We start from the raw sequence: 22213 nt of genomic DNA on the forward strand, positions 1-22213 counted from the left end.
CATCAGGGGGCTGAGGGTGGCTGTTGTGTGTGTTGGGGTACTACATGGGCTCAAAGACTCTTTGAGAGGGGGCTGTGGAGGGACGATGGAGAAACCCAAGCCCAGCCCTTTCCTGGCCCACATGGTAGGAGCACTCCATGGCCTTTCCTGTATCCCACTCACCGTGCCCAGTAGTGCTAGTTACTCAAACCACCCTGTGAAGCATACCAGCAGTGAAAGGGTGTGAGTGACTGCAGGCTGGGGCTCCCACTTGGGCCCTGTTGCTGTTTAATGTGCAGCGCAGAGCTGGTTGGAGTGTCCTTTCCTTTAAAGGAGGGCCAAGGTACTCTAAGTGTGGGTATTTGAGGTCCGGAGGGTATTTGACACTGCAGCTGCACCAAAAGCTCATGGCTTGTGTCTCACAGGTCCTCCCAGACCATGCTGTGACATGAGTGTTCTCCGAGCCTCCAGTGCCTCCTGGGCTGGGCGCTGGAGCCTCTCAGCACTGTTCTCAGCAGGGACACAGTGGGACCTGCTCACCCAGTCTGCCCCTGGGGGCTTCCTCTTTGGTGATTGCCTGCCTCCAGGGAGACAGTGGGCCAGGAGTCCCCAGAACATCCCTCTGCACCCACAAGATGCAGGTGCAGTTAGTTTATTCTGCATATGTGGTACATGAGAACTTAATTGAAGGTGTAAAAAGGGGAGCTGGGTTGAAGAAATGCTATGGGTTCCCTTCCTGAGACTGAACTGTGATCAGTGGTTTGTCCAGAAAAAATTTGGCACTGCTGCCTTGCAGAGGTAGCACCATCTCTAACTGTTTACTGAAGCATTCTAGCAGCGAGTCTCATTGAGTTTATTGGGCAGGAGGCAGATGCCATGAAAAATAGGAACTAGTTTATAAAGATCTCTGGCGTAACTCAGTGTATAAGATAACACCCCTTTTAAGATAAAGCCCAGCCTCTGAAGTGCCTTCTCTCTGCCAAATCTGAAAAATGTCTTTGTGCCCTTGAGTTGTGGGAGGAAAAAAGAGAGCATCCAATTTGGGGTTATCCTGTGATTTTTTTTCTCTCCTTTTTCTTTTGAAATAGAGAAGTGACCTTAGCTGTTTCCATGGACTGAGCTGTAGATGTAAATTTTTTTTAACCCCTTGTTATTTATGCTGTGATGTTCTCCTTCAAATTGACTGTATTGTGAACAGCAGAGTGGATTATTTTATGTTTCTTCATAATTCTGATTAATGATGTCTGGTTTCTTCTAACACCTCTCACACAAGGGTTTTAGCTCTGCTCTTTGAAGCAGACATACACCTGTGGTGGCAATTAGACAAACTCCAGGGACTGAACTTGGTGTGCTCCCCCCAGAGGGTTTCTCCTCAGGATCCATAATCGAGAGATCTCCATGCAGATCAAAACATGTTATTTAGCTGGAAAAGTGGATTCTGGTGCTGCATTGGTCTTCTAGATAAAAGAAGTGCATGATTAAACCTTTACTAATCAAAGGGCAAAGTTCCAGTCATTCAGAACAAACCAAGCTAATTGTTGCCAGTATTTCATGTACTCTCCGTTGCAGGTGAGTTGAGGCACAAATGCATCCAACATTCTTGTATTGTTACCCCTTATGGTAAAACATGTTTTCTTGTAACATAACCAGAGTTTGAACAGCGTGACATTAATTTCTCCTTTGTTGTGAAAAGCTTTTCTTTGCCTTCATTTAACTGCATCAAAGTAGCAAAATGTTGGTGATACGGTGATGTGCTATTTTACAATATTGTCAAAGCAGCATTCAAGTAAATCATGAATCTGAGCAAGAAAAGGGTAGTATCAGCCCATCTTTCAGATGAGGAAAGCTGATAAAGAATGCCAGTGGTGTATTAGTAGTTACAGGAAGTCAATGCTTACCCTGAGCTGTATTTGAGGAGTTGGGTTTATATATGGCACTCTGTTTTCTTAGCTGTTATGTCTGTCTTTAAATGTTCTGTATACGTCTAATGGTACAGAAAGTTCATTCTGTGTCATCAATCAGAATTGCAAGGGTAGCACATAAGTATCTTCCTGCAAAATGTGACAAGATACTACTATTTGGCAATGGGTACAGCTGGTGCTGCTTAGGATAACTGAGAAAACGTACAGCTCTGCCTCAGGTAGTCAGCATTGTCCCAAAACGAATGCTCGCTGTTCAAGGGATTCAGTCTTTCCCAGGACAACCCATGTGCTTAATTATTGCCTTGGTGCTCAGAGCAGAGGCTGGCTTTCTAAACCGTGGGGTTTGCTTTGGGTTCTCATTAAACGTTGTATGCTCTAGTGTGACACACAATATGCCCTGCAGTGTGTCATGTGCTGTGATGCTAATCAACATTCAATACCAGAGGAGGAGAGCAGCTGCTCCACAGTCAGCATGTCTGAACAGTCCTGCACTCAGCAGGGTATCACTTAATTCTCACTAATGGATAAAAAACTGGCCTCATAACACTTGTGTAAATGAGGCTAATGATCAGGGACAAAATGCAAACTAGTTTTCATTTATTCATAGAGATACGTGTAATTAGAGGTAATAGCTGGATCCAAAAACTTGCTCTCCGGCGTTTATTTGTTGATAATACAAAATGCGAATGACTTGTTCCACCGTTTCTCTCTTGTCAAGTTATTAACTTCACACAGGACTTGAAATACGTATGCTCTTAAATTCTCATTGAGAGACTTACAAGACTTAATGGGAAAAAGCTACAGATAATTGCATCTCGTAAACTTACCTCAGTAGTTTTCAGTGTGGTAACGGATCTCTATTGTCAATCCACTGCTGGCAGGATCAGCATATTGCTTCAGGTTTTTGACCTTTTTCCATTGGCTCCACTGTCTTCTGTAGATTAGAGAAATCAAGAGGCTTCAACTTGTCCATTGCAGTGATGCCAGCTGAGTAATAAGGTCGTAATTAGGTACAAAAGTCTTATTTTACCATCTAAGCTGCAGAGTACTAACTGCCCTGTTCCATTTCCCCAGCATTGTTAATTTTCCTCATTCAGGAAGTCTGATATTCCCCTCACAAGTGTGTTGTCCCAGTGGCACCACTGATGGGACTTGATCATACATGTCTTGAAGGATCAATCAGTCACATTGTGACATAGTCCAGTGGTATCAAGCAGAAGTTGATCTACCTGGAATTTTAATAAGTCATCATCCTGTTGGGTTTGCTAAGAAGTGCTGAGTGCGTGCTTCTCACCCTGCTCTACACGCTGGTTTTGACTGTGCAGATTTCTCCAAGTGTAATCCTACCTGTGTGATGTGCAGGGAAGTAAATCCAGCCTTAATCTAATTTACATGAGGAAGCTGAGGCTCTATGGTCCTAGCAGAGACCCAGTCTAGGTTTGTGGCCATTCCTCATGTTGTGCAAACTAGCTACATAAAATTCCACAAGAGTGGGTTTCATTCCTCCTAAGCAGGCCCCTCTATAGACCTTTGCATGGTAACTAAGTCTTGAAAAATTTTAGGTTTTTTGATCTGATCAGTACACCAAGAACTGATTGAGGAAGGACATTCTTAATCCAGCTGTATAATGGCACCATATTGGTTGTCCGTATTTTCCATTCTTGATTCATCAATTTCTTAATGAAATTGTAGTTAACTAGATGGTCTTTTTAAACCTTTTATCTTTTTTTTCTTTTTTTTTGATGTGCCCATTAGGCACATCTATTAAGTTCCTCTTTCTGTGCATGAAGGTTATGCAGCAGTCTGAAGGTGAGTGTGGGATATCTGCTGATGAAAGCAAATAATCCAAACCTAAAAAGTGATTCTTGCCCCAGTCCCCACCCTGCACTTTGTTGGAAAAAGTGGTTCTTGCTTTATAACTTAGTGGGAGATTCAGAGTGCCTTCAGAAGACTGGGGTTCTTCTTATCAGGTGGAAATAAAGTCCAGGCCTGCTGTCAATTGCATTTACAAAAACAATATTATTATCACTGACTCATTAGTTTTGCAAATCAGAGAAGCATTACGAAGGAGAAAATAGCTGAAGAGAAAGTAGCTGCTGACTGAGAAGGGAGGGATGTGTGTGACACAAAAATCCAAAGATTACGTTAAGCTGGAGAATGATGGCCATTGTGAAACGTTGATTCTCATCTTTCCTCTGCTTACTGATTGTCTGAGAGTTGATCTTGTCCTAGCAATAATTTTTGTAGAAAAGAAAGCCACTTGGGAAAATATGCAATTATAAAAGGACTAAATTGTTGAAAACTTAAAATAATACTAAACATACATTAACATTCTCAGGACTTATTTAAATAGACTCTACATGTGATGAGTGCCGTTTTCCAGACCTGTAAAAATGCCATGTCTTGACAAATCACCTGTCATACATATCTGAAGTCATATCACACAGCTCTCATATTCACAGGTTTTACTTAACAAAAACCTGGTTTGTTGAAAATTGAGTTCATATTGCTATCTCAAATATATGCTTTCAAAACCTATTTAAAAATAATAAAATATTATGTAGTGGAAGAGTCAGATGCTTTTCTCTTGTCTCCTGCTGAAAGCAGTTGAACTTTTTTCAGAAATTAATCTTCAACTATCTTTGTGCAAGCGGCCTGACACTTGACTAGATTAGCTCAGCCTCTGCTGTTGGAACTGGTAGCAGTTCACTTTATAGTGGCTGAATATAAATATATTTTAATATTCAAAAAAATGGGGGCAAAAGTTGTCAATTCTAGAAGCATGCATTGCCTGTGGCCATAGATTGCATTAGCACGTATTCACTTCCATTGAATTCTGGTACTCTTTCAAAACTAGATGTTATTATTTCAAGGCTATGCACCCAAAGGAATTCGTCCTCCTGGGCAAGCTGCTAAGAAAAGCCAGGACGTGCTGGCAAGCCCAGGTGGGTGTAGCTTAAAGCTCTGCCAGCTGAGTGTCAGGTATTGTCAAGCAGTTGCTGTTTCAGCAGCTGACAGTACCATGAGGTCTTAGGGATCAAAGGATATTGCACAAAGGTCAAGTCACCAGCTGAGTGCCTTAAAACAATTTCATTTCTACTGTTTGCTTCATACATAAGGATTTTCAGTACCTTAAATAATCAAAAATATTTTGCTCCTAAGGTATCCTTATATATTCTTAAGAGTCTACAAACATTTCTGTAAATACAGATAAGGAAATACATATGTGTGGGAGGCTCCAGAATTTTCTATAGTAGTGTCATGTTGATGAGATGAAGCTTGATATTTAGGGGATCTAAACTGATTTTCCCTGTTGTAGTTACAACTAATTATCTTGCCAGTTGGTGTGGAAAGGATAATGACTGCTAGCTAAAAAAACATAATTAACTGGATTTCTATTTGAATATTTGTTTAACTACAATCTTCAATATTATCCTACTGAACAAGAAGACATAACTTGCATCTTGAACAGACACTGCCTGCACACATGGCCTTTAAATTCCAGTGCAGTGGAGATGAAGAGAAGGAAAGGAACACTTTTATGTTTCCACCTACCCAATCCTAAGCATCTAGCTCTGTGGAGAAGGGAATACTATTTCATAGTATCATCATAGAATCATAGATTATTTGGGTTGGAAGGAACCTTAAAGATCACCTAGTTCCACCCCCCCTGCCATGGGAAGGAACAACTTCCACTAGACCAGGTTTGCTGGAAGCCCCATCCAGCCTGGCCTTGACCGCTCCCAGGAATGGGGTATATCAAGCCATTGCAGCTCTTGGTGTGCCACTCTCCAGCCAGTTCCTTATCCTTTCAAATGCCTGTGGATGGTGGCTCTGCTATGTCTGAGGTTTTTATTGAACTTGCTCTTCTTGCCTAATATTTCTCCTCAGTTTATACCTGAGCATCCATAATCACAAGGGTATTTGGCATGAACCTAGGGAAGTGCTCTTGAAGCCATCTTCCTGACTGCCTTTTGATGTGGTTTGGATGTGTCAGTGTAGTTGTGATAGCTAGCTGCTGACCAGGAGTGGGACCGTCCCTCTTGGTGTTCCTCCCTTTTCCTAACACTGACAACTGGGCTCAACTCATCCTGCAATAAACCAGTTCTGGGAGCTAAACCAGCAGAGGAAAGCTAATCATGCTTGGAGCGGGGGGAAGAAAAAGAAAATTTTAGAAAGAAAGAAGCAAAAGGAGAAGGGCGAAAAAAATGCAGCCTCCAGATAAGCATTCTTCACTCTGTTAAGCAGAAAGCCTCTTTGGGTTTCCCAGAAAATGTGCTCAGTCATCCCATTGCCCCCCACTCCCCAGGAAAAGAAACAGCAAGCTTCAACCATCTGTGTTTACCCCACAACTTATTTTGTCATATGGAGTTAGATTCATAATAGTAGGGTGAAGTTTGTACTAGGGGCAAAAGCCCCTAAACACTGATTTTTATTTGTCCAGGCACGTAAATGGGGCATGGTTTGTTGCCCATTTTGGAGTAGGGGATTACATTACAGTGCTTCCATTGGGGAAAAAAAAGGTTGGATTTTTTTTTCCAAAATGCCAGCATATGGAATTTCATAGTGCATTTAAGAAAGACAAAGGAATGAAACTTTCATGGCTGTCATTGAAAGAACTTCAGTTAGGTGGATGACTTTTTCTTATATTCTATAATTTTTTTCCTTCCTTTTTTTTTTTAATTTCAGGGTTGGAGAGAATAAGAGGAAGGGGGACATACGAGTATCATTTCTATTTTAAGGCAGCAATTTTAAGGCAACACACTGCAAAACTGTGTGTCAGTTCTGGAGTCAGGGTGTGATTTGGATGCTGCCTAGCCCGCTCCAAGCCTTCTTAAGTGTGAGGAAAAAGAAACTTTATACAAATGAAACTACAGTAACAGTAGTGGCACACTGGACTGCGTGTCCACAGAAGAGCAGTGAACCTCTGGTGAGGTAGGAGCCTGCCCAACTGTTTTTTGCTGAGCAAGAAGTGAGTCTGAGTGTTCCCAGGCTCACCTGGCTCAGACAATTATTTAGCCATTGATCTTTCTATGCAAAGTACTGAAATTTTTTTCATATTTTGGTGATGACTTTTGGTAGAATTTCATGGTCTTCAGTGTTGGCAGCTCATAAATCAGGTAGTGGCTCTTGCAGCTGCTGTGCTAAGGAAAGTTAGTAAAGGTGTAATGCATGTCATTATCCACCTGACATTTTTTGCATCCTTCTTGCATCACTGTCTGCCTTGAGGTTGACCTGTGACATTAATTTGGTAAAATAAACTAATAGTTAATCTAAGTGTTCTCCTCTCCCTTGTGTTTGTAGTGTTCTGTGCATATAGCTTGTGGAAAATGGCAGTGTAGAACTGTGCAGGATACCTATTTCACTGGTTGCTGGATTTCCCTCCTGCGGATTTTAAGCAAGAGGAGGTTATCACAAACCTTTGCATATCTCATCTTTGCCTTTAAACTCAGTTCTGTTTTCTCTGGGTATAATCCTGCAGGAGCAGTGGTAATCATCCATGTCGAATTTTGTCTTCACTAGAGTAAATCACTTGTGGTTTTTTGTAAGTTCAGGCTATTGAAAAGCATTGCCAGCAACAGGGAAGACTGAGTGTAAGTGAAGCATCACTCACACAACAAAACTGCACTCACTAAGGGTTTTAAATTTTTTTTCAATTATTAGCTCCAATATTTGTTTGAATTATTAGTTTATAGTATTACTAATGTATTATTTTTCTTCTTATTATTATATTTTTAGCTTCTTTACATAGGTGTCAGCTCCTGGGTTAAACATCCCTTTGTCTGCATGTATGAATGTTGCCCACAGTAGAAGATCCACAGAGTTCATACCATTTCCTTTTTTAATCTAAATAAATTTTCAAACCAATTCAGAAAAATTGTGAGGAGGCAAGGCCTGGGGAGCAGAGCTTGACACAGAGAAGATGACGTCATTCACCATCCATAGAGGCTTTGGCACAATACTTGACTGAAATGCCCTCAATAAGCAGACAGTGCATTAGCACAGGCTCTGCAACACCTTCCCCTTGCACAATGGTGTTTGTGCTGGATGTTATTAAAAACCCAGGCAGTGATTCCACCTGCATCAGCCCCTGCTACTGGCAAAGCATTGCAGGCACACTTTGTTGCTGCAATGCCCCTTGTTGTGCCTTGTGCAGCCTGGGAACAGGGCAGTGACTATCCAGGGGCACTGGTGCGGTAGGGGAGCCCCACTGGCACCCCACAGCTGGTGGCTGCAGTGGTGCTGTGGGCACCTGGGTGTTTACCTGTGCCCTGTGTGACTGTGGGCTGCGTGGAGCCAATTAAGATAAAATCTAGATTGCTGTCTTCAGAGGAGCCTGTGGGTTTAAGAGTTTCCAGATACAGCAACAGACCTGTTGGTTCAGGAGCAAGTCCTAGCCCGATCTGACAAGGAAGGGCATTTTAATGAAATTTTAATTCTTTACTGCTGAAGCAAAGTAGGATGGTGGTTTTAGACGATGTGTTGGTCTTCAACTCTGAGAGCATTAAGGAAAGGAAATAAAATAAACCTTAGTCAAGCATTCCCAACACACAGCAGCTTATGCCAGCCAGTCCTCCGGCCATTTCTAGCTGGTGTAGCTCTTCTAAGCAAGCAGTAGGCACTGTTTCCCATCTTGGTACCTGATTGCTTGATGCCTCAGCAGATCTATGTACCATTGGCAGGTGAAAATAAAAATGAGCTATTATTATTATTATTATTAGTTTAGTGCTACTTGATTGCCTTCTGATCTGTTCCTGATGTTAGTATTTTCATTGGGTGTATTGACTTACTCAGGCAGGCTGAGAGAGGGCAGGCTGTTAGGATGGCAGAGAATACAGCAAAGAGAAGAGTAGAAACCAAGCACCATCATATAATCACAAACCCTTGCTGGACAGAAGTCATCTTATTCTTATATTTCTAACTTGTTGCATTTCACATGCATGCTTCCTTTTAATCCCTGTGTCTCTTTATTGCATATCAGCTCTTGTGTTTTACATGTATGTCTCCTACAGAGGTGCTTTTTTCAGATTTTAAAGGTTATCTAAATGTTATTTTTAAACATTATTTAAAGATTGGCAAAGAGTCAGACTTTAGAGCCTTGAGAAGTCATGAGATGTTGCCTCCACACCCTTTCTCTGCAACCTCAAAAAAGCAAATAAGGAAGACGCCAGTCAGGGGCACAGTTGAGAGGCCTCAATACATTGGTAACACCCCTGCTTTGCCTCTGCTCCTAGCAGAGGCACTGTTGGTGCCAAACTCCACAGTTTGGGGGGCAGGAGGAAGCAGGGTTGAACAGGGAGGAGTTTCACCTATGGCTATAGGCGTGGAGTGGCACAGAGAGGGGTGGCCTTTGCCTGGTGGCCCACTGAGGTCCTTCAAGCTTTGCTTCAAGGACGTGCCATGTGTGAGGTGTCTCCTAGTGACTGTAGATAGTGTTAAAATTGTGCAAACATCTATCTATGAAGGCATACTTCCACACTCATAACCTGGGAGAGGAAACCTAGGACTGGGTTTGGCAAGATGTTTAAGTATCTAGAGGTGCAGGTGGATGTCCATGGAGGTTTCTGTGTACACCAAGGCAAACAAAGTCAAGTGCTCTTGGAGGTCAGGCCATTTTTATACACCAGCTAAGCAAGTGTGTGCAAACAGCCAATTTTTCCAGAAGACAGAGGGAGAAAGGCTGGCACTTCCATCTCCACAACAGTCCAGCCTCACAGGAACCAGTTATGTTTTTTTCTTGTGCTAACACTGGCAAGTCTAGGGAATTAGACCAGTATTCTTCAGTGGGTTCCAGTAGATCATCTCAGATCATGAGGAAACTGCTTCCCTGATTCTGGTCTCTCTGCTCCCTTGGGGCATAGACCCAGGGCCACTGGGTGTGGGAAGGACCTTGGTGCTGTAAATGCATCCTAGAGTTCCCAGTGCTGTAGCCTTCAGGCAGGACCATACATGGTCAAGTCATTATCTCTAAAATTCCTGAAGGCATACCTGCCTTCGTCAGACATTGCTTTGATTTGCATAACCACTGCTTGGGGAGCAGTTGTAATTCCTGCTCCGTGGACTCCTGTGCTGTCAGATATATGGAAAACTGTTCCTGATTTATTTGAAAATACAAAACCTGAAACAATTATCGAGATTTTTTTGTTGTTGTTTTTGTTCTAGTTTCCACTCAAAATACAAAACCTGGCTTATTTTGGGGAGTTTTCACATTGATTTCTCTGAAACAATTATCGAGATTTTTTTGTTGTTGTTTTTGTTCTAGTTTCCACTCACCTTGCTGCATGCTTTCACCTTTCTTAGCTGAATTGTAACTTTTTATTTTAAATGAACACGTGAGATGATAATTAAAAGTCTTGGGATGGAGGTGGTGATCATTAAAGGGTGATGACGTAGGTGGTGAACTCTTCTGTTTATCCACAGAACTAATCAGGCTTGAGAGGTGGGTATTGTGCCACTGTCCTACCTGGAGAAGCTGCCTCTGAAGCACAAGAGGTTAATTTGTTTTCCGCTGCTTGGTCTCTCTTCTGTGACTTCCAACAAAGGTAGCAATTACCGGTGTCATCTGAGGGGATGTTCCCTGATCTGGCTAATTTGGAACTGGGAAACCACACTGACAACTCAGCAAATTTCTTACAGGCCAGACAATATCCCTGACCTGGTCAGTAGTACAAGAAAGTTGTTACCTAGACTAAATTTGTGCTGATACCTTATAGCAAAAGGTTCCATCTCCATTGCAGGTCCCTTGAAGCATTTGGTTGTTTGAAGGATCAGCTCTACCCAGACGCAGTCAAGAATGTGGGATGTGTTGTAAAGGGCGAGTCAGTTTGTGCCTGTCTTTTTAGCTTTCATTATTTTTTTAAGGCAACTTCTGTGGCATAGTTTGCACTTCACATAACGAGTATGTATGCTGTCATATTTGTTGTGTGAAAATAAAGAAGAAATCATAGCAATACATTTGTTCTTGTGGAAGCAGCCGAAATCAAAGGAGGCAGTTCAGGAATGACTTTCACAATTTGCAAATGCCTAAGGGGAGTTATGATAGCTGTTTCTTTAGCCTAACGTTCAAGGATACCATGAAATCAAGTGTTTGAGCATAGAAACACAGCAATCTGAGATTAAAAAAAAGGAAAAATAACATACTGTAAAATAATTTACTACCTGAAATAATTTAAAAGGGCTTTAGATGGATTTAACAGAAGTTGTAGTGGGTTTTTCATTGCTCGTACTTTTAAATCAAGATCAAATATTTTGTTCATGCAGACAGGAAATGTAGGAAAATCTCATGACCACATTCGTTCAGACTAGAAGATCACAATGGTTGGTTTTGGCCTGGTAGTGTATAAGTGCATTGTCCAGAACAATACAGTAGTTTCTGTGCTCAAGTCACAAAAGTTCAGGAAAAAAAATAAGAGCCATGTAGCCAACCATCTCTGTACACCTTCCGACACTTCAGTGTCAAGGAATGCATTAGCAAAATGGGGGACAGCTTGATTTTCCAGCAAAGCGAGTGAAAATGTCTTTTTTGGCTTCGGTAGACTCTTGGTCATGAAACTTTGCAAACTTATCTGCAGCCATTGAGCTGGTTGTGCTGCAGCAGTTCCCAAAGGAGATTCTCATTTTTGCAATTTGCTCTGCAGAGGTGTTGAGCCCTCAGTGTGGGGAGCTGCTGAGAAAATGTCAGGCACTTCTGGAAAAGGAGTAGACAATATATGCAAATTGTTGGTATTTATTCAGTCATGTAGTGGTGGAGAATAAACATTATTCCTGACATTTCCATTTTTGATTAATGATGAATGGAGCTGGCAGATGTTCAGCTGGCCGCCAGATGGGGTCTGCTCAGTCCAACAAACAGAATAGGAACAGTCTGGATCTCGTAAAGCCAGCACAGACAAAAGCTCTGACAAAATCTCTAGTTCATCCAAGCGATACGCCAATTTTGACCTCAAAACGACTGAGCTGTTTAAGAATGGAAGCAGTACAACCAGCGAAACTGCTTATGGAAGTGAAATGGGGTGTGGAAGGATGGGAGCTGGTTAGTTTGCTGGAGTTTAGCAGGTTTTTTCCTGCCGCAGGAGCCACAGACTGCGGCTTTGATTCCCTGTGGCTGGAGCTGCGCGGGGCCCCGTGCATTTACCCACGGTCCCAGGTGTAATGGTCGTGTCTCTGGGCACATCTCCTCGGACCGTGGTGGGAATCGACTGCGTGTAGCGTCGTTAGCCCGGGATGGGCCGTGCCTCCGGGATCAGCTAGCCCGGCGTTGGTCCTGGTCCCTCGGCCGGCCGGTCTGGCTACCTGCTGCTAGCGATGGGGAATCATCCCACGGGAGGAGCTGTGGAGGCTTCTCCCGGCTCGCCATCACAGGGTCGGGGCAGCCCGCGGGGAGCGGGTGCCAGTGCTGAGGACAGGGACGCTGCTCCGAGCACCGCAGCCCGCTCCCGTTCCCGTCAGGACCGGCTTCCTTCGGCGCACTGCGGGCAGAGCCATTCAAATGTACAGAAGTGAATTTAAACCCATGCAAATTCGGTTCCTGGGGGAAGCGATAAGTGTCTGAGAAGTGCCCCGTCGCAGTCCCGGGCAGATAAGCCGCCCCCGGCTGCGGGTGCTCCGCGGGGAGCGAGGGACGGGATGCGGGGCTGGGTCGGCGCTGCCCCTCGCAGCGGTGGGGCCGTGTGTGCTGCCGCTCTGACCCCGAGATGCAGCGCGAATAAATTCCCTTTGATAATGACTTCCCCAGGGAGACAAAGAGCGGCAGGGAAGAGGAAATTTGACCGCGGTGTTCACGGTTACATTGGCGGTGCCGGGGGGGAGCCGTCCGCCTGCCTTTGAAGCCGGAGCACCCGCCTCTCGGGGCTTTTTATGCCTACGGGGTTGGGGGAAGTGGTAAAAGCGGGGGCTGGCAGCCTCTTAGAAAATGCCCCGGTGCTGCTTCTCTGTGCGTAAGCTGGGGCTCGGACGCCTCTTTCCCACCTGGAATGTGCCAAGGGAGGCAGTGATGGACGGCTGCTCTCTGCGATCCTCGCCTTCAGATAGGGTTTATTATTTTTATTATTCGCGTACAGAGACCTAGAACAAATGTTTTCCCGTTCTGAACCGAGTCCTTCCCGTCCGGGGGCCGGGCCGGGTCAGCCCGGAGCGCGTCCAGGGTGGGGTGGGAAATCTATTTCGGGCGTAAACACGAACAAAAGCACTGTGGCCAAACCGTGTGTCCGTCGTGTCCTGAGCGCAGAATTTATTGCTTCTGCAGGCGCTCGGTCCTCTGGGTGGGTAGGCGGCCGGGACGGCGACCCTTCCTGCCTCGGGGGCGGTGGCAGGAGACGCTCCCCCTTCCCGCACTCCTTCCCCCGCCTTGGGCAGCACTTCGAAGGAAGATCGCTGGTGGGAGCGATTCCTCCCGCCGCCGGACGGAGGAGAGGTGAGGGGAGCGGGGGTCGGGGGTGCCCCGGGCGTCGGCGGGAGGCTGCCGGTGCCGGTGCCGGTGCCGCTCCGGGGCGAGTTCGGGGAGGAGCGCTGGGGCGCTGCTCCCTCCCCGGCCCCCGGCCCGCCGCCCCGCGGGAGGGGTCGGGGGCGGCGCAGGGATCTGTCCCGCTGCGCTCCCAGCAGGCAGGACGGGGAAAGGAAGCCGTGGCGCCGCCCGGCAGGGACAGGGCTGGAGCAGCCCCCGCTGCCCCTTGCTCGGCGGGGCCGTGCCTGGCGCTGGCCGCTCTGCCGGGGCCGGGAGTCGGTCCGGGTGTGCGGCAGCCCCGAGCTCGGTGTGAGGCTGCCGCGGCGCGGGGTCGGGTCTGCAGCCGGCATCGCCTCCGCCTCCCCGGCTCCGCCAGCAGCCTGGCCGCTGTTCGGTGTCGCACAGAGGTAATTTGCGGTGACTCGCATCCGCTCTCCCTCGCGGCAGCTCCCCCGGAGCGGCAGCGCAGACGGCGGGTGTCCGTAGCTGCGGGTGCCTTTGCGCATCCGGCTCCAGAGCGAGGGGACCCGGGGACTGGGGGTGCCTCTGACCCACCTTAACGTCTCTGAAACTTGGTCAGGATGGAAACCTCCCACCTGTCCTTCAGGGATCTCTGCCTGCTGAGGAAGGCACCGTCCCGGCTCCTCCGAGATGGGGCGCGGGGCTGTCAGGGTGTACGGGGCTTGGGCGCGGAATATTTTTACTTTTCTATTTTTTTACCATTCCTGTCTTGTGACTTATTGAACGCTTTCTTCAAGTGTTTTCTCTGGAAACTTGTCTCAAATGAGGGCTGTGAGCCCTAACAAAGAAGGGTGTTGTTCGACAGCCAACAGGTGATGGGGTGAAACCTGAGTATATGTGTACATTGGAGTAAAGTCTGGCTGCTGTTTAAAATAGAATTTTAAAAATCAATGGGAGACTGTAAAAGGCAAGATTTCCTTCTTTCTAAATCTGTACACCCTTTTAAGGAGAGAGGGGGAGCATCCGTGAGAATACCTCTTTCTCGGCTGGAGGTTTGGGTCTTGCCTCACTGCCGTGTATGCTTGAGTTCCTATCAGCGATGTGCAGAGCCAAGGATAACACGGCCAAATCAGATGTGTTGGCATGGGGCGATGCTTTGTCACGGGGCTTTCTCCTTTTGCTAAATGCAGGTAGCCTGCCTTTGCTTTGTGGCTCGTCAAAAGAAAATACCGTGAGAAGGATCGTCTGACTTCCAGCTGGAAAAGTGGTCTTGGCACTAGGATGCTAGAGGAAGAAAGTAGTTAACTCCTCTTTGGTCCTTGTATATTGACTAAAAAAAAGGAAAACAGTTCTTCTAGGGTCCATCTAGAATGAATGTCTTTTGAATAAACAAGTAGACTGGCTCTATTCCTTCCCGACTGCTCTGGGTAGTTCATTACTCAAAAGGACCCAGCAGCTGTGTGCTGGTGCTGATCAGCTCTGCATCCGGATTTCCCACACAGAGAGCTATAGAGCTCGCCTAGCTCTGTTATTTGTACTGTAGCTAGGGAATGGGACTTCCTGATCATGTGCATAATACACATTAGAAGTAGGCTTTGAATTATTAATAGTTACTTTATGGTGGTTTATTGTTGTTATATTGTGCCCTTCCTCTTCTAATGTAGTTATCTTGCACCAGAGATTAAATAAGCAGGTGAATGGGCTGACCACGCTAATCTTGAGTCGTTGAGCCTTCATTGTGAATGGATGCATGTGATATGCATCTTGTATCCCCTATAGCCTTGTTAACAAGCCTTCTAACAAAAAAGTTGTTAAAACAATTTGCCCTGCAGGACAGAGTAAAGCAGCAGGGGGTGGGCAAGGAGATGTTTGTCTAACTTTGCTTACAAATCGTGACCTCTTCTATCTGGTCAGGGGGAACATAATCAGTGAGCTGGAAATCCTAACATGGGGATAACCTTCATATGGGCTTCAGCAACAGCTTTGTTCTAAGTTTGATATCCCAGTATTTTGTGTACCCATAGCTTTGTAATTAGGAGTGTAGTTTGTCTTTGCCTCTAAGGAATTTGTCATATGACTGTTTTAATTCATCAGTGGAAAACACAGTAATTGCTTTTCTTTTCAAATCAAATTTAGCTGTGTAACTCAATTATGTTATTCATAGTTGTCAACCTGCCAGTAAAAAGCCTCCTATAAAGCCTTTTTTGAGAGGCAGTATTGGAACAGAGCTGAAACCTCAAAATGTTCCATGGTCTTTAGGAAAGCAAAGCAAAACAACACATCCTTGCTGTGTTTGGTAGGTGTCATGGCAGGAGTAGAAAGACCACCGTTCTAGTCATCCCTTGGAAAGCACTTATTTTTTCAGCTGTTGTTTATATTCATTTGAATCCTCCTTAGAATGTAATCATTTTAAACAGATCACTTTGAAGGATGAGTGAGGCTGGGGGGCAGGGAGGAAGAACCCTGTAGTTTTAAAATGCAAACCAAATTACACTTGAACAGGAGAGGAAGAAGAACTCCTAAACAAGAAATTGCTAAAATAGTTCTTCAGATAGCCTGCTGTTAAGATAGGCTGGATTAGAAACCTTCTTCTCTGCAACCCCACAGTATTTATGATGTGGCTGTATTTATATGTGGTGTGTTGTCAATCATTTTATAGCCAGCTTCACATTCATCCAATAGGAGCATTTTTCTTTTAAAGTGAATTATGTCCTTTGAGCTGTCCTAATCTCAGTTCATTGAGATTTGTGGACCTTGCTTTGAACACTTCTAATCAATTTACCTGGGGAGGAGAACCCTGACTGTAAAGTTGCATTTTACATGTGGAAGTAAGATGTATTTTTCTTTTATTCTCTATCAGCCAAACTTTCATACTGCCCTGTATTGAGTGGAAACTGGACCTGCGGTTCTGTGGTTTCCTCTTGTTGGAGCTGGTGTGTGTGCTTTCTGAAATGGATGTGTCAGAGGAGGCCCAGGCAGGGCCTGTCTCTGCAGAAAAGCAGCCTTGTCTCTCTCTTACCAGTGCCTTGTCTTCCTTAGGAATTAGGCAACACTCCTACACTTCTGTACCTTTGCTGTGCTTACGATCCTGACATTGCCCAGTGCTGCTTTGTTCATTGTGGGAGTAGTATGTAGCCTCAGTGTTCAAAATACTCAGAAAAGTTAATAAGTCATCATGCATTCAGATTTTGTGTTGTTTCCTTGTCTTTCAAGAGAAGTTGGAGAAGTTAATCTTGTGGAGAGAGGGTTTTGAACAATCAGTATGAAGCAATTGCTCAGTTACTTGGTGTGAGTGTTGGGTGTTGTGAGAACAAGGCAGGAGTACACTCTGCTCAAGTGCCCAGGCACTGCCAGAGCTGTACCTGTCTCTTTGCCTAAATTATGTTTCAAATCTGCTTCCTGTGGGATGTGGTTGAGGTCATGATGCCTAATGAAATATTGTCAAAGATGTTTAACCTGTTGACTCCTTTTATTCCTGGGAGATTGGGCAGAAGTCAGTTCTTGAAAAGGGACCATTTGACCAATATGAGTTCTTGCAATGCCCTAAGAATTTGAAATACCAACTGAGGTGTCAGTGAGTGGCATGTTATTGCAAACCAGGCATCTGCCCCTTTCTAAAAGGAAATGGTAAAATAGTTCATCTGCTGCTAAAGTCATCTTGGAAGGAATTCACCTTCTCAATATTCCTAGTGACTTTATATTTAAGAATTACTTGGATATAGATGATGTGACACAAGCTGCCAAACTGAGCATCCCTATCCATCAGCAACAGTGAACACTGTTGCCTTTTTTTCCTAGAGTGACTTCCTAACTGCATCACATTATTCATTCCCCTGTCCCTCCTTCCTTGCATCCCAGTTTTATGCAAGCAATAACAAAAACATACTTGATGCATTACTTTACTTCCACCCATAAGTGGGAAGGGAAAACAGTTATGTATTCCTTGTCTTATCATTTGTTTCTGAGAGCATCTAATTCAAGGGATACAGTAGGAAGCCTGTCTTTCTGCTTTACATATATAGGATTGAGCTTTTAGGATTGAGTTTGATTATACTTACCTTCCTTGAGAAGGACTGTAATATGGTGATGTTAAGCTCAGAAGCTGTTGTGCTAACCTTTAGTCGTTCAACTTGAGGAAGATTTCAGACATGTGCCTGACAGCTCACCAGCTTTCCAGAAATAGCCCATTCTCAGGGGGGAAGTTGGCAGGTTTGCTTGCCCCATCAAATATTAAATTAATCTTCTATTACAGTGCAGCTATGAAGTGTCTTGGCATCTTAGCAGTGCACCAAAAATAGTGTGTATGTTTTTGCACCAGAAGTTTTTGAAGTAAAGTTAAACAACTTCATTTTTTGGAGCACTAGCCCAGTGGAAGAGTTAAGTGATGCCACCTCTTTTTATGGGCTGTGGGAATGTATAGACATCTTGAAAATAGGGCTAGATAAGACTGTATACTGGATATTATAATTTCTCTGAGTTTGTAGCTTTTGGATGCATATGCCTACTTTTTATGAAGCAGGTTTGGGTTTATGTGCTGAGTTATCAGAACCTGGCACTAACCAGTGCCTTCCGCTTGAAGGAGAAACTCCTGTTGAGTAACCAGCAGAATATTTGGGTAAGCAGTCTTAAATCTTCTGCCTGTGATCTAGGAGCAATTTATTTTCTCCCAAACAGTGGTGATGAGACTGGAAATGTCATGTAGGACCCGGCAGAAGTTTTTAGATTGCTCTTCTTGTTAGACCCACCAGCAAGGTTTATCAAAGGCGATCAAAATTTTCTACAGCTCGGATGTAGCGCTGACAAAATTGGATCTGTGTTTAGATGAACAGGTGAAAGAATGTCCTAAAAGAGGGAAGGCAACACTCACACGTAAGGTCGTACTGTATGAGCAAGCTTGTCCCTGCCCCAAGAGGTCAGGGTATCTGTTGTGTTAGGACTAATCCTCTGTGCTTTTGGTTATCTGTATTTCACTGAAATGCCTAAGAACTTCTGCTAGAATTAATACAAGACGTATATCTTGTTGCGCTTTTTACTGCAGACTGCTTCGGATCTTGGTGAGAGCCGTCTTTGCCAATTGTGACTCAAAACAATCCCACTGATACTAAGCTTTGCAGGCTTCATGAATCAACAAAATCATCTCCCTGTAGGGTTTTAAATTGACAGAACAATCATTATGCATTTTACAGACTAATCTGGCATAATTGGATTTCAGATATTTAACAGGACCAACGCCCTTCCGCTCCCATACAGCTCTACCAGAGTTCTCAGAGGAACCCAACAGATGCTCTTGCTCTGTGCCTGCCTTGTGAACAACAGGATGCTACTTGCACAACCATCTTTCCCCAATAATTTCTTTAGTTTTTGACAAGTGGTTGTCATGTCTTGTTTTACTAGGTTAGTGGTTGTAATGACTTCAGGAAGAGCTTGTGTCATTCCTGTTGTTAGTACCTGCTCAATGAGTCTTTCCTAGATTTACCTAAATATATGTATGCTGTGATGTGAAACAAGCAGAACTGTAAAAGGTGACAAGTGTTAATACTGAAATATTTTGTGGTTGCCAAAAGTGGTAATCTGAGCCTAGGTTTCTGGGATTTTTTTTTCTTCAATAGTTTTATTTTCATAACTTTTTTGAGCACTTTTAATTGCTTGTAGCAAGTTGTCATGAAGCATCACTAATTTATTGTTCTGGGCAACACAAGGAATACTAAACCATTGTAAGATCATTTACACTGATAATTAGTTGTTCATGTTCAAATCTATTAAAACTCTGTTAATCTTTTTCTCCAGATCACTGCTTGATGAGCTGCAGCTGAAATATTTAACACTTCACACTTATGCCATTGGAGATGGAGCCCAAAGCCAATAACCTCATTTTTGGGTGTCAGCGAAGCTCAACCTCTGACGATGACTCTGGCTGTGCCTTGGAGGAATATGCCTGGGTCCCCCCGGGCCTCAGACCAGAGCAGGTACCAACCATGTTTCTGCATTTTAAAAATAAGCCTCATAAGAACTGTCTGAGAGAGTGATATGCTGCCTCTGTAGGTCTAATTAAATTCTTATAGTGTCTAAAACTTTAATTCCTGTAGAACTTTTCACTTCTTTTGTGTTTCCTGTCCAATGGGGCTGTGTGTAGGGAGCTTAAAGATCTCAGCCCTGAGGAGTTTTATGTTCCAAAAAAGTTCCCAGTCAAGCTTTTTCAAAAAGTATATGCTGCAGAGGTATGTATTGCCAAGTAAAAGCAGCATGGAAGCTTGCTTTCTTTTTGAAAGAAGTTATTAGGTTAAATTAAAGCTCATGGCATACCTCATGACATTGTGCTCCCTGGCCAAATATTTCACTGCACTTGTATGACTCTTCAAATAATTAGGCATTTGACATCTAGAATATGGATGGTACGGCAGCACATATAAATGAAAGTGTTCAGTCACTGTGACAGGTAATAATGTATTTCACGCTTGTTTAAATAGTTGTACGGCTGCCATTTGTTCATGCCAGGATTCCTCTTGCATGGTGTCTGGAGCTGACACTTGTGGCTTGGTTGGGCTGTCCTCTCCCCTCTTTTCAGTCCTCTTTTTTGCGTAACATCACGTGGCAATGGCAATATAAGTGAACGTATTGATGACCAAGTTGCTTTGGGAGACAAGAATGAGCTGCTCATGGTATTCATTCATGGTATTGATGATTTTGCATCTGTGCTGAAGCGGTGTACTCAGTAATATTCAGAACTCAAGACTTCAGTGTTAAATGGCCAGGGTGGCTTTGCAGCATCTGCTAAAGGAGGCAGAGCGATCCTGGCAAGCTTATACAGTCCATATTTTAAAAAAGTGCAGAAGATGTCTCTTTTTTGCAATGCAGAGATTTTCTTAATAATGAGTAAAGTAACAAGTCAGCAGAAATTGCAAATAACAGGCTATTTTTAGGGCAACTCTTTTTATCACTTACTTAAGCATCTATAAGAATCCTGATGAATCAGACCTTAAGGCAAACAGTGAGCTAACATTTTGCCAGAACAATTAAATGCCCTAAAATATCCTCATAATCCCAGCTAGCCCAAACTCACCAAAGATGGGAGGATTTTTCCCCCAGAAGGATTACTTATTTTGAGAACAGTGCAATAAACTTGAGAAAAGGGCATAAGCTATTTTTAAAGCTTCACTTATTGCTGCATGTTATCTTCTCCTGGAGCATCCTGAAATATAGTCAGTAGCAAGTGGGCTTATAGTAGACTTCAGTTGTTTAGATTTTGGTTAAATGAAGAGCAAATCTCTCATAACTTTGTATTGCTTGTACTACCTGTCTCTCATAATTTTGATTGCTTCCTGACTTAAGTGACTGATTAATGCCTTTTTTTCATCTGTCTTGCACAGTAACAAGCTCTTGACCTGAGCATTATTTAAATCTGTATGGCAAGTAATATTTTTGCCAATAGTCAGCTCTTACAGCCCCAGGCCTCGTGACAAGCTGGAAACTGCATAGGAAAAACAATAAATCTGTAGCTGTTCCACAAAAATATTTTTTGCCATTGGGCTTTGTCATAGTGTTCATTACAGCTTTCCTGTCATAATATTCTTTTGAAAAAAAAAAAAAAGAGTGAAGACTGATACAAAAACGTTCATCCTGTGAAAATTTCCTGGTTAATTTGCATTTGATTGAAATGTGGCTGGATCCAGCCTCCTCCCAAGGGAAGGATGTTTCCACCTTCTTACCAAAGCCCACATGGAAGTAATGAAAGCTGATGCTTTGGGTGAACCTGATCAGCAGGAGACTACAGAACAGCTTTTGTCTCAACAATGTGTAAAATGCAGAGAGCAAATTAAATTTGTTTATATAGTGGCTGTTTTCTGGAAAGCTTCGTGCCTTGTGTGGTAAATTGCAGAGGGAAACTTAGAATTTCCATGGAGTTGTTGACCAGCCCTGAAGGGGGTGGGAATAATGAGAACATTAAATGTGCATAATTTATGATACCCCCCTAATTGTCACTGCAAATTGCATTCCAGAAAAGCAATTCAGCAGCTGGGTGCTAGTTTTATCAGAGAATTCAGGTTTGCTGAGCTGGTTCATCTGGGTCTTGTATTTTCAGCACAAACCCTGTCACAGTGTAATGTAGCATGACCTCTTCTTCCTTAGTAAATGAGACCTGAGATAAAACAGTAGCCAAAGGACACTGGCAGTGCTTAGGGCTGTGTGTCTCTGGGTCTGAACTCTGCATTTCTCCTGGTCAGGTCCAGCTGTATTTTGCCTGCTTGCCAGAGGAGAAGGTCCCTTACGTTAACAGCCCTGGAGAGAAACACCGGATTAAACAACTTCTCTATCAGCTGCCACCCCACGATAACGAGGTAAATACAGAATTTAGGATGAACTGTCAGGGCTTGGGTCTCCCTGGCAGCTTTTCCGTGGCGAATTACCTGCCTGTGTATTTATTACAAGCCTAAACCATGGCCTGCAGTGGCATCTGAGCCATAAAGCAGTACGGTGTGTACACTGAGTCCATTGTTCAGCTGTCCGCTTGGCTTGTGTGCAGATAAGAGCTGTCTGGAAGGACACTGCCTTTGCTTGTTAGGGAGGCTGGTGTCACTGCAATAAACTTAACACAAGTTGGTTTTATAGTGTTTGCAGCCACCCACCAATTACCAGGAACCTACAAATTCCTGGAATTGCATTGTGGCGCACAAAAAGGATGCTTTGTGATAGTAAAAGGTTTGCATCTCAGTTATGCAGTGTAATTTGGGGTAGAAGTGGAAATAACAAACAAGCTCTTTGTAAGGAAAGGGGCGGGGGTGTCAGTACTTAAGGTCTTGTGTATACTGCAACACTTAGTTGTGGGCACTTAACCATAAATCTAAAGGACAATATTATGGCTGATTTAAGTTCATTCCGTTATTTTAGGTTAGCAGCAGACTTTGGGCTA

General features: G+C 44.0%; 1 protein-coding gene across 4 annotated transcripts in view; it reads left to right on the forward strand.

The window, feature by feature from the left end:
- PRICKLE1 (prickle planar cell polarity protein 1) overlaps positions 1-22213 on the forward strand; it is a 65807-nt gene that overhangs the window by 37285 nt on the left and 6309 nt on the right. Inside the window, exons 1-4 of one of the 4 annotated variants that reach the window (XM_041399081.1) lie at positions 12904-12933; positions 13147-13314; positions 19093-19271; positions 21528-21641. In XM_041399081.1, coding sequence (XP_041255015.1) covers positions 19140-19271; positions 21528-21641 — 246 coding nt within the window. In that variant the 5' untranslated portion in view covers positions 12904-12933; positions 13147-13314; positions 19093-19139. Of the gene's footprint in view, positions 1-12903; positions 12934-12961; positions 13315-13529; positions 13752-19092; positions 19272-21527; positions 21642-22213 lie in introns of those variants that run through there. The other 3 variants (XM_041399079.1, XM_041399082.1, XM_041399080.1) reach the window with 3 other exon arrangements.

This window comes from Onychostruthus taczanowskii, unplaced genomic scaffold (assembly GCF_017590055.1).
Source record: "Onychostruthus taczanowskii isolate IOZ18803 unplaced genomic scaffold, ASM1759005v1 scaffold153, whole genome shotgun sequence".
In the NCBI taxonomy this organism is placed as follows: Eukaryota; Metazoa; Chordata; class Aves; order Passeriformes; family Passeridae; genus Onychostruthus; species Onychostruthus taczanowskii.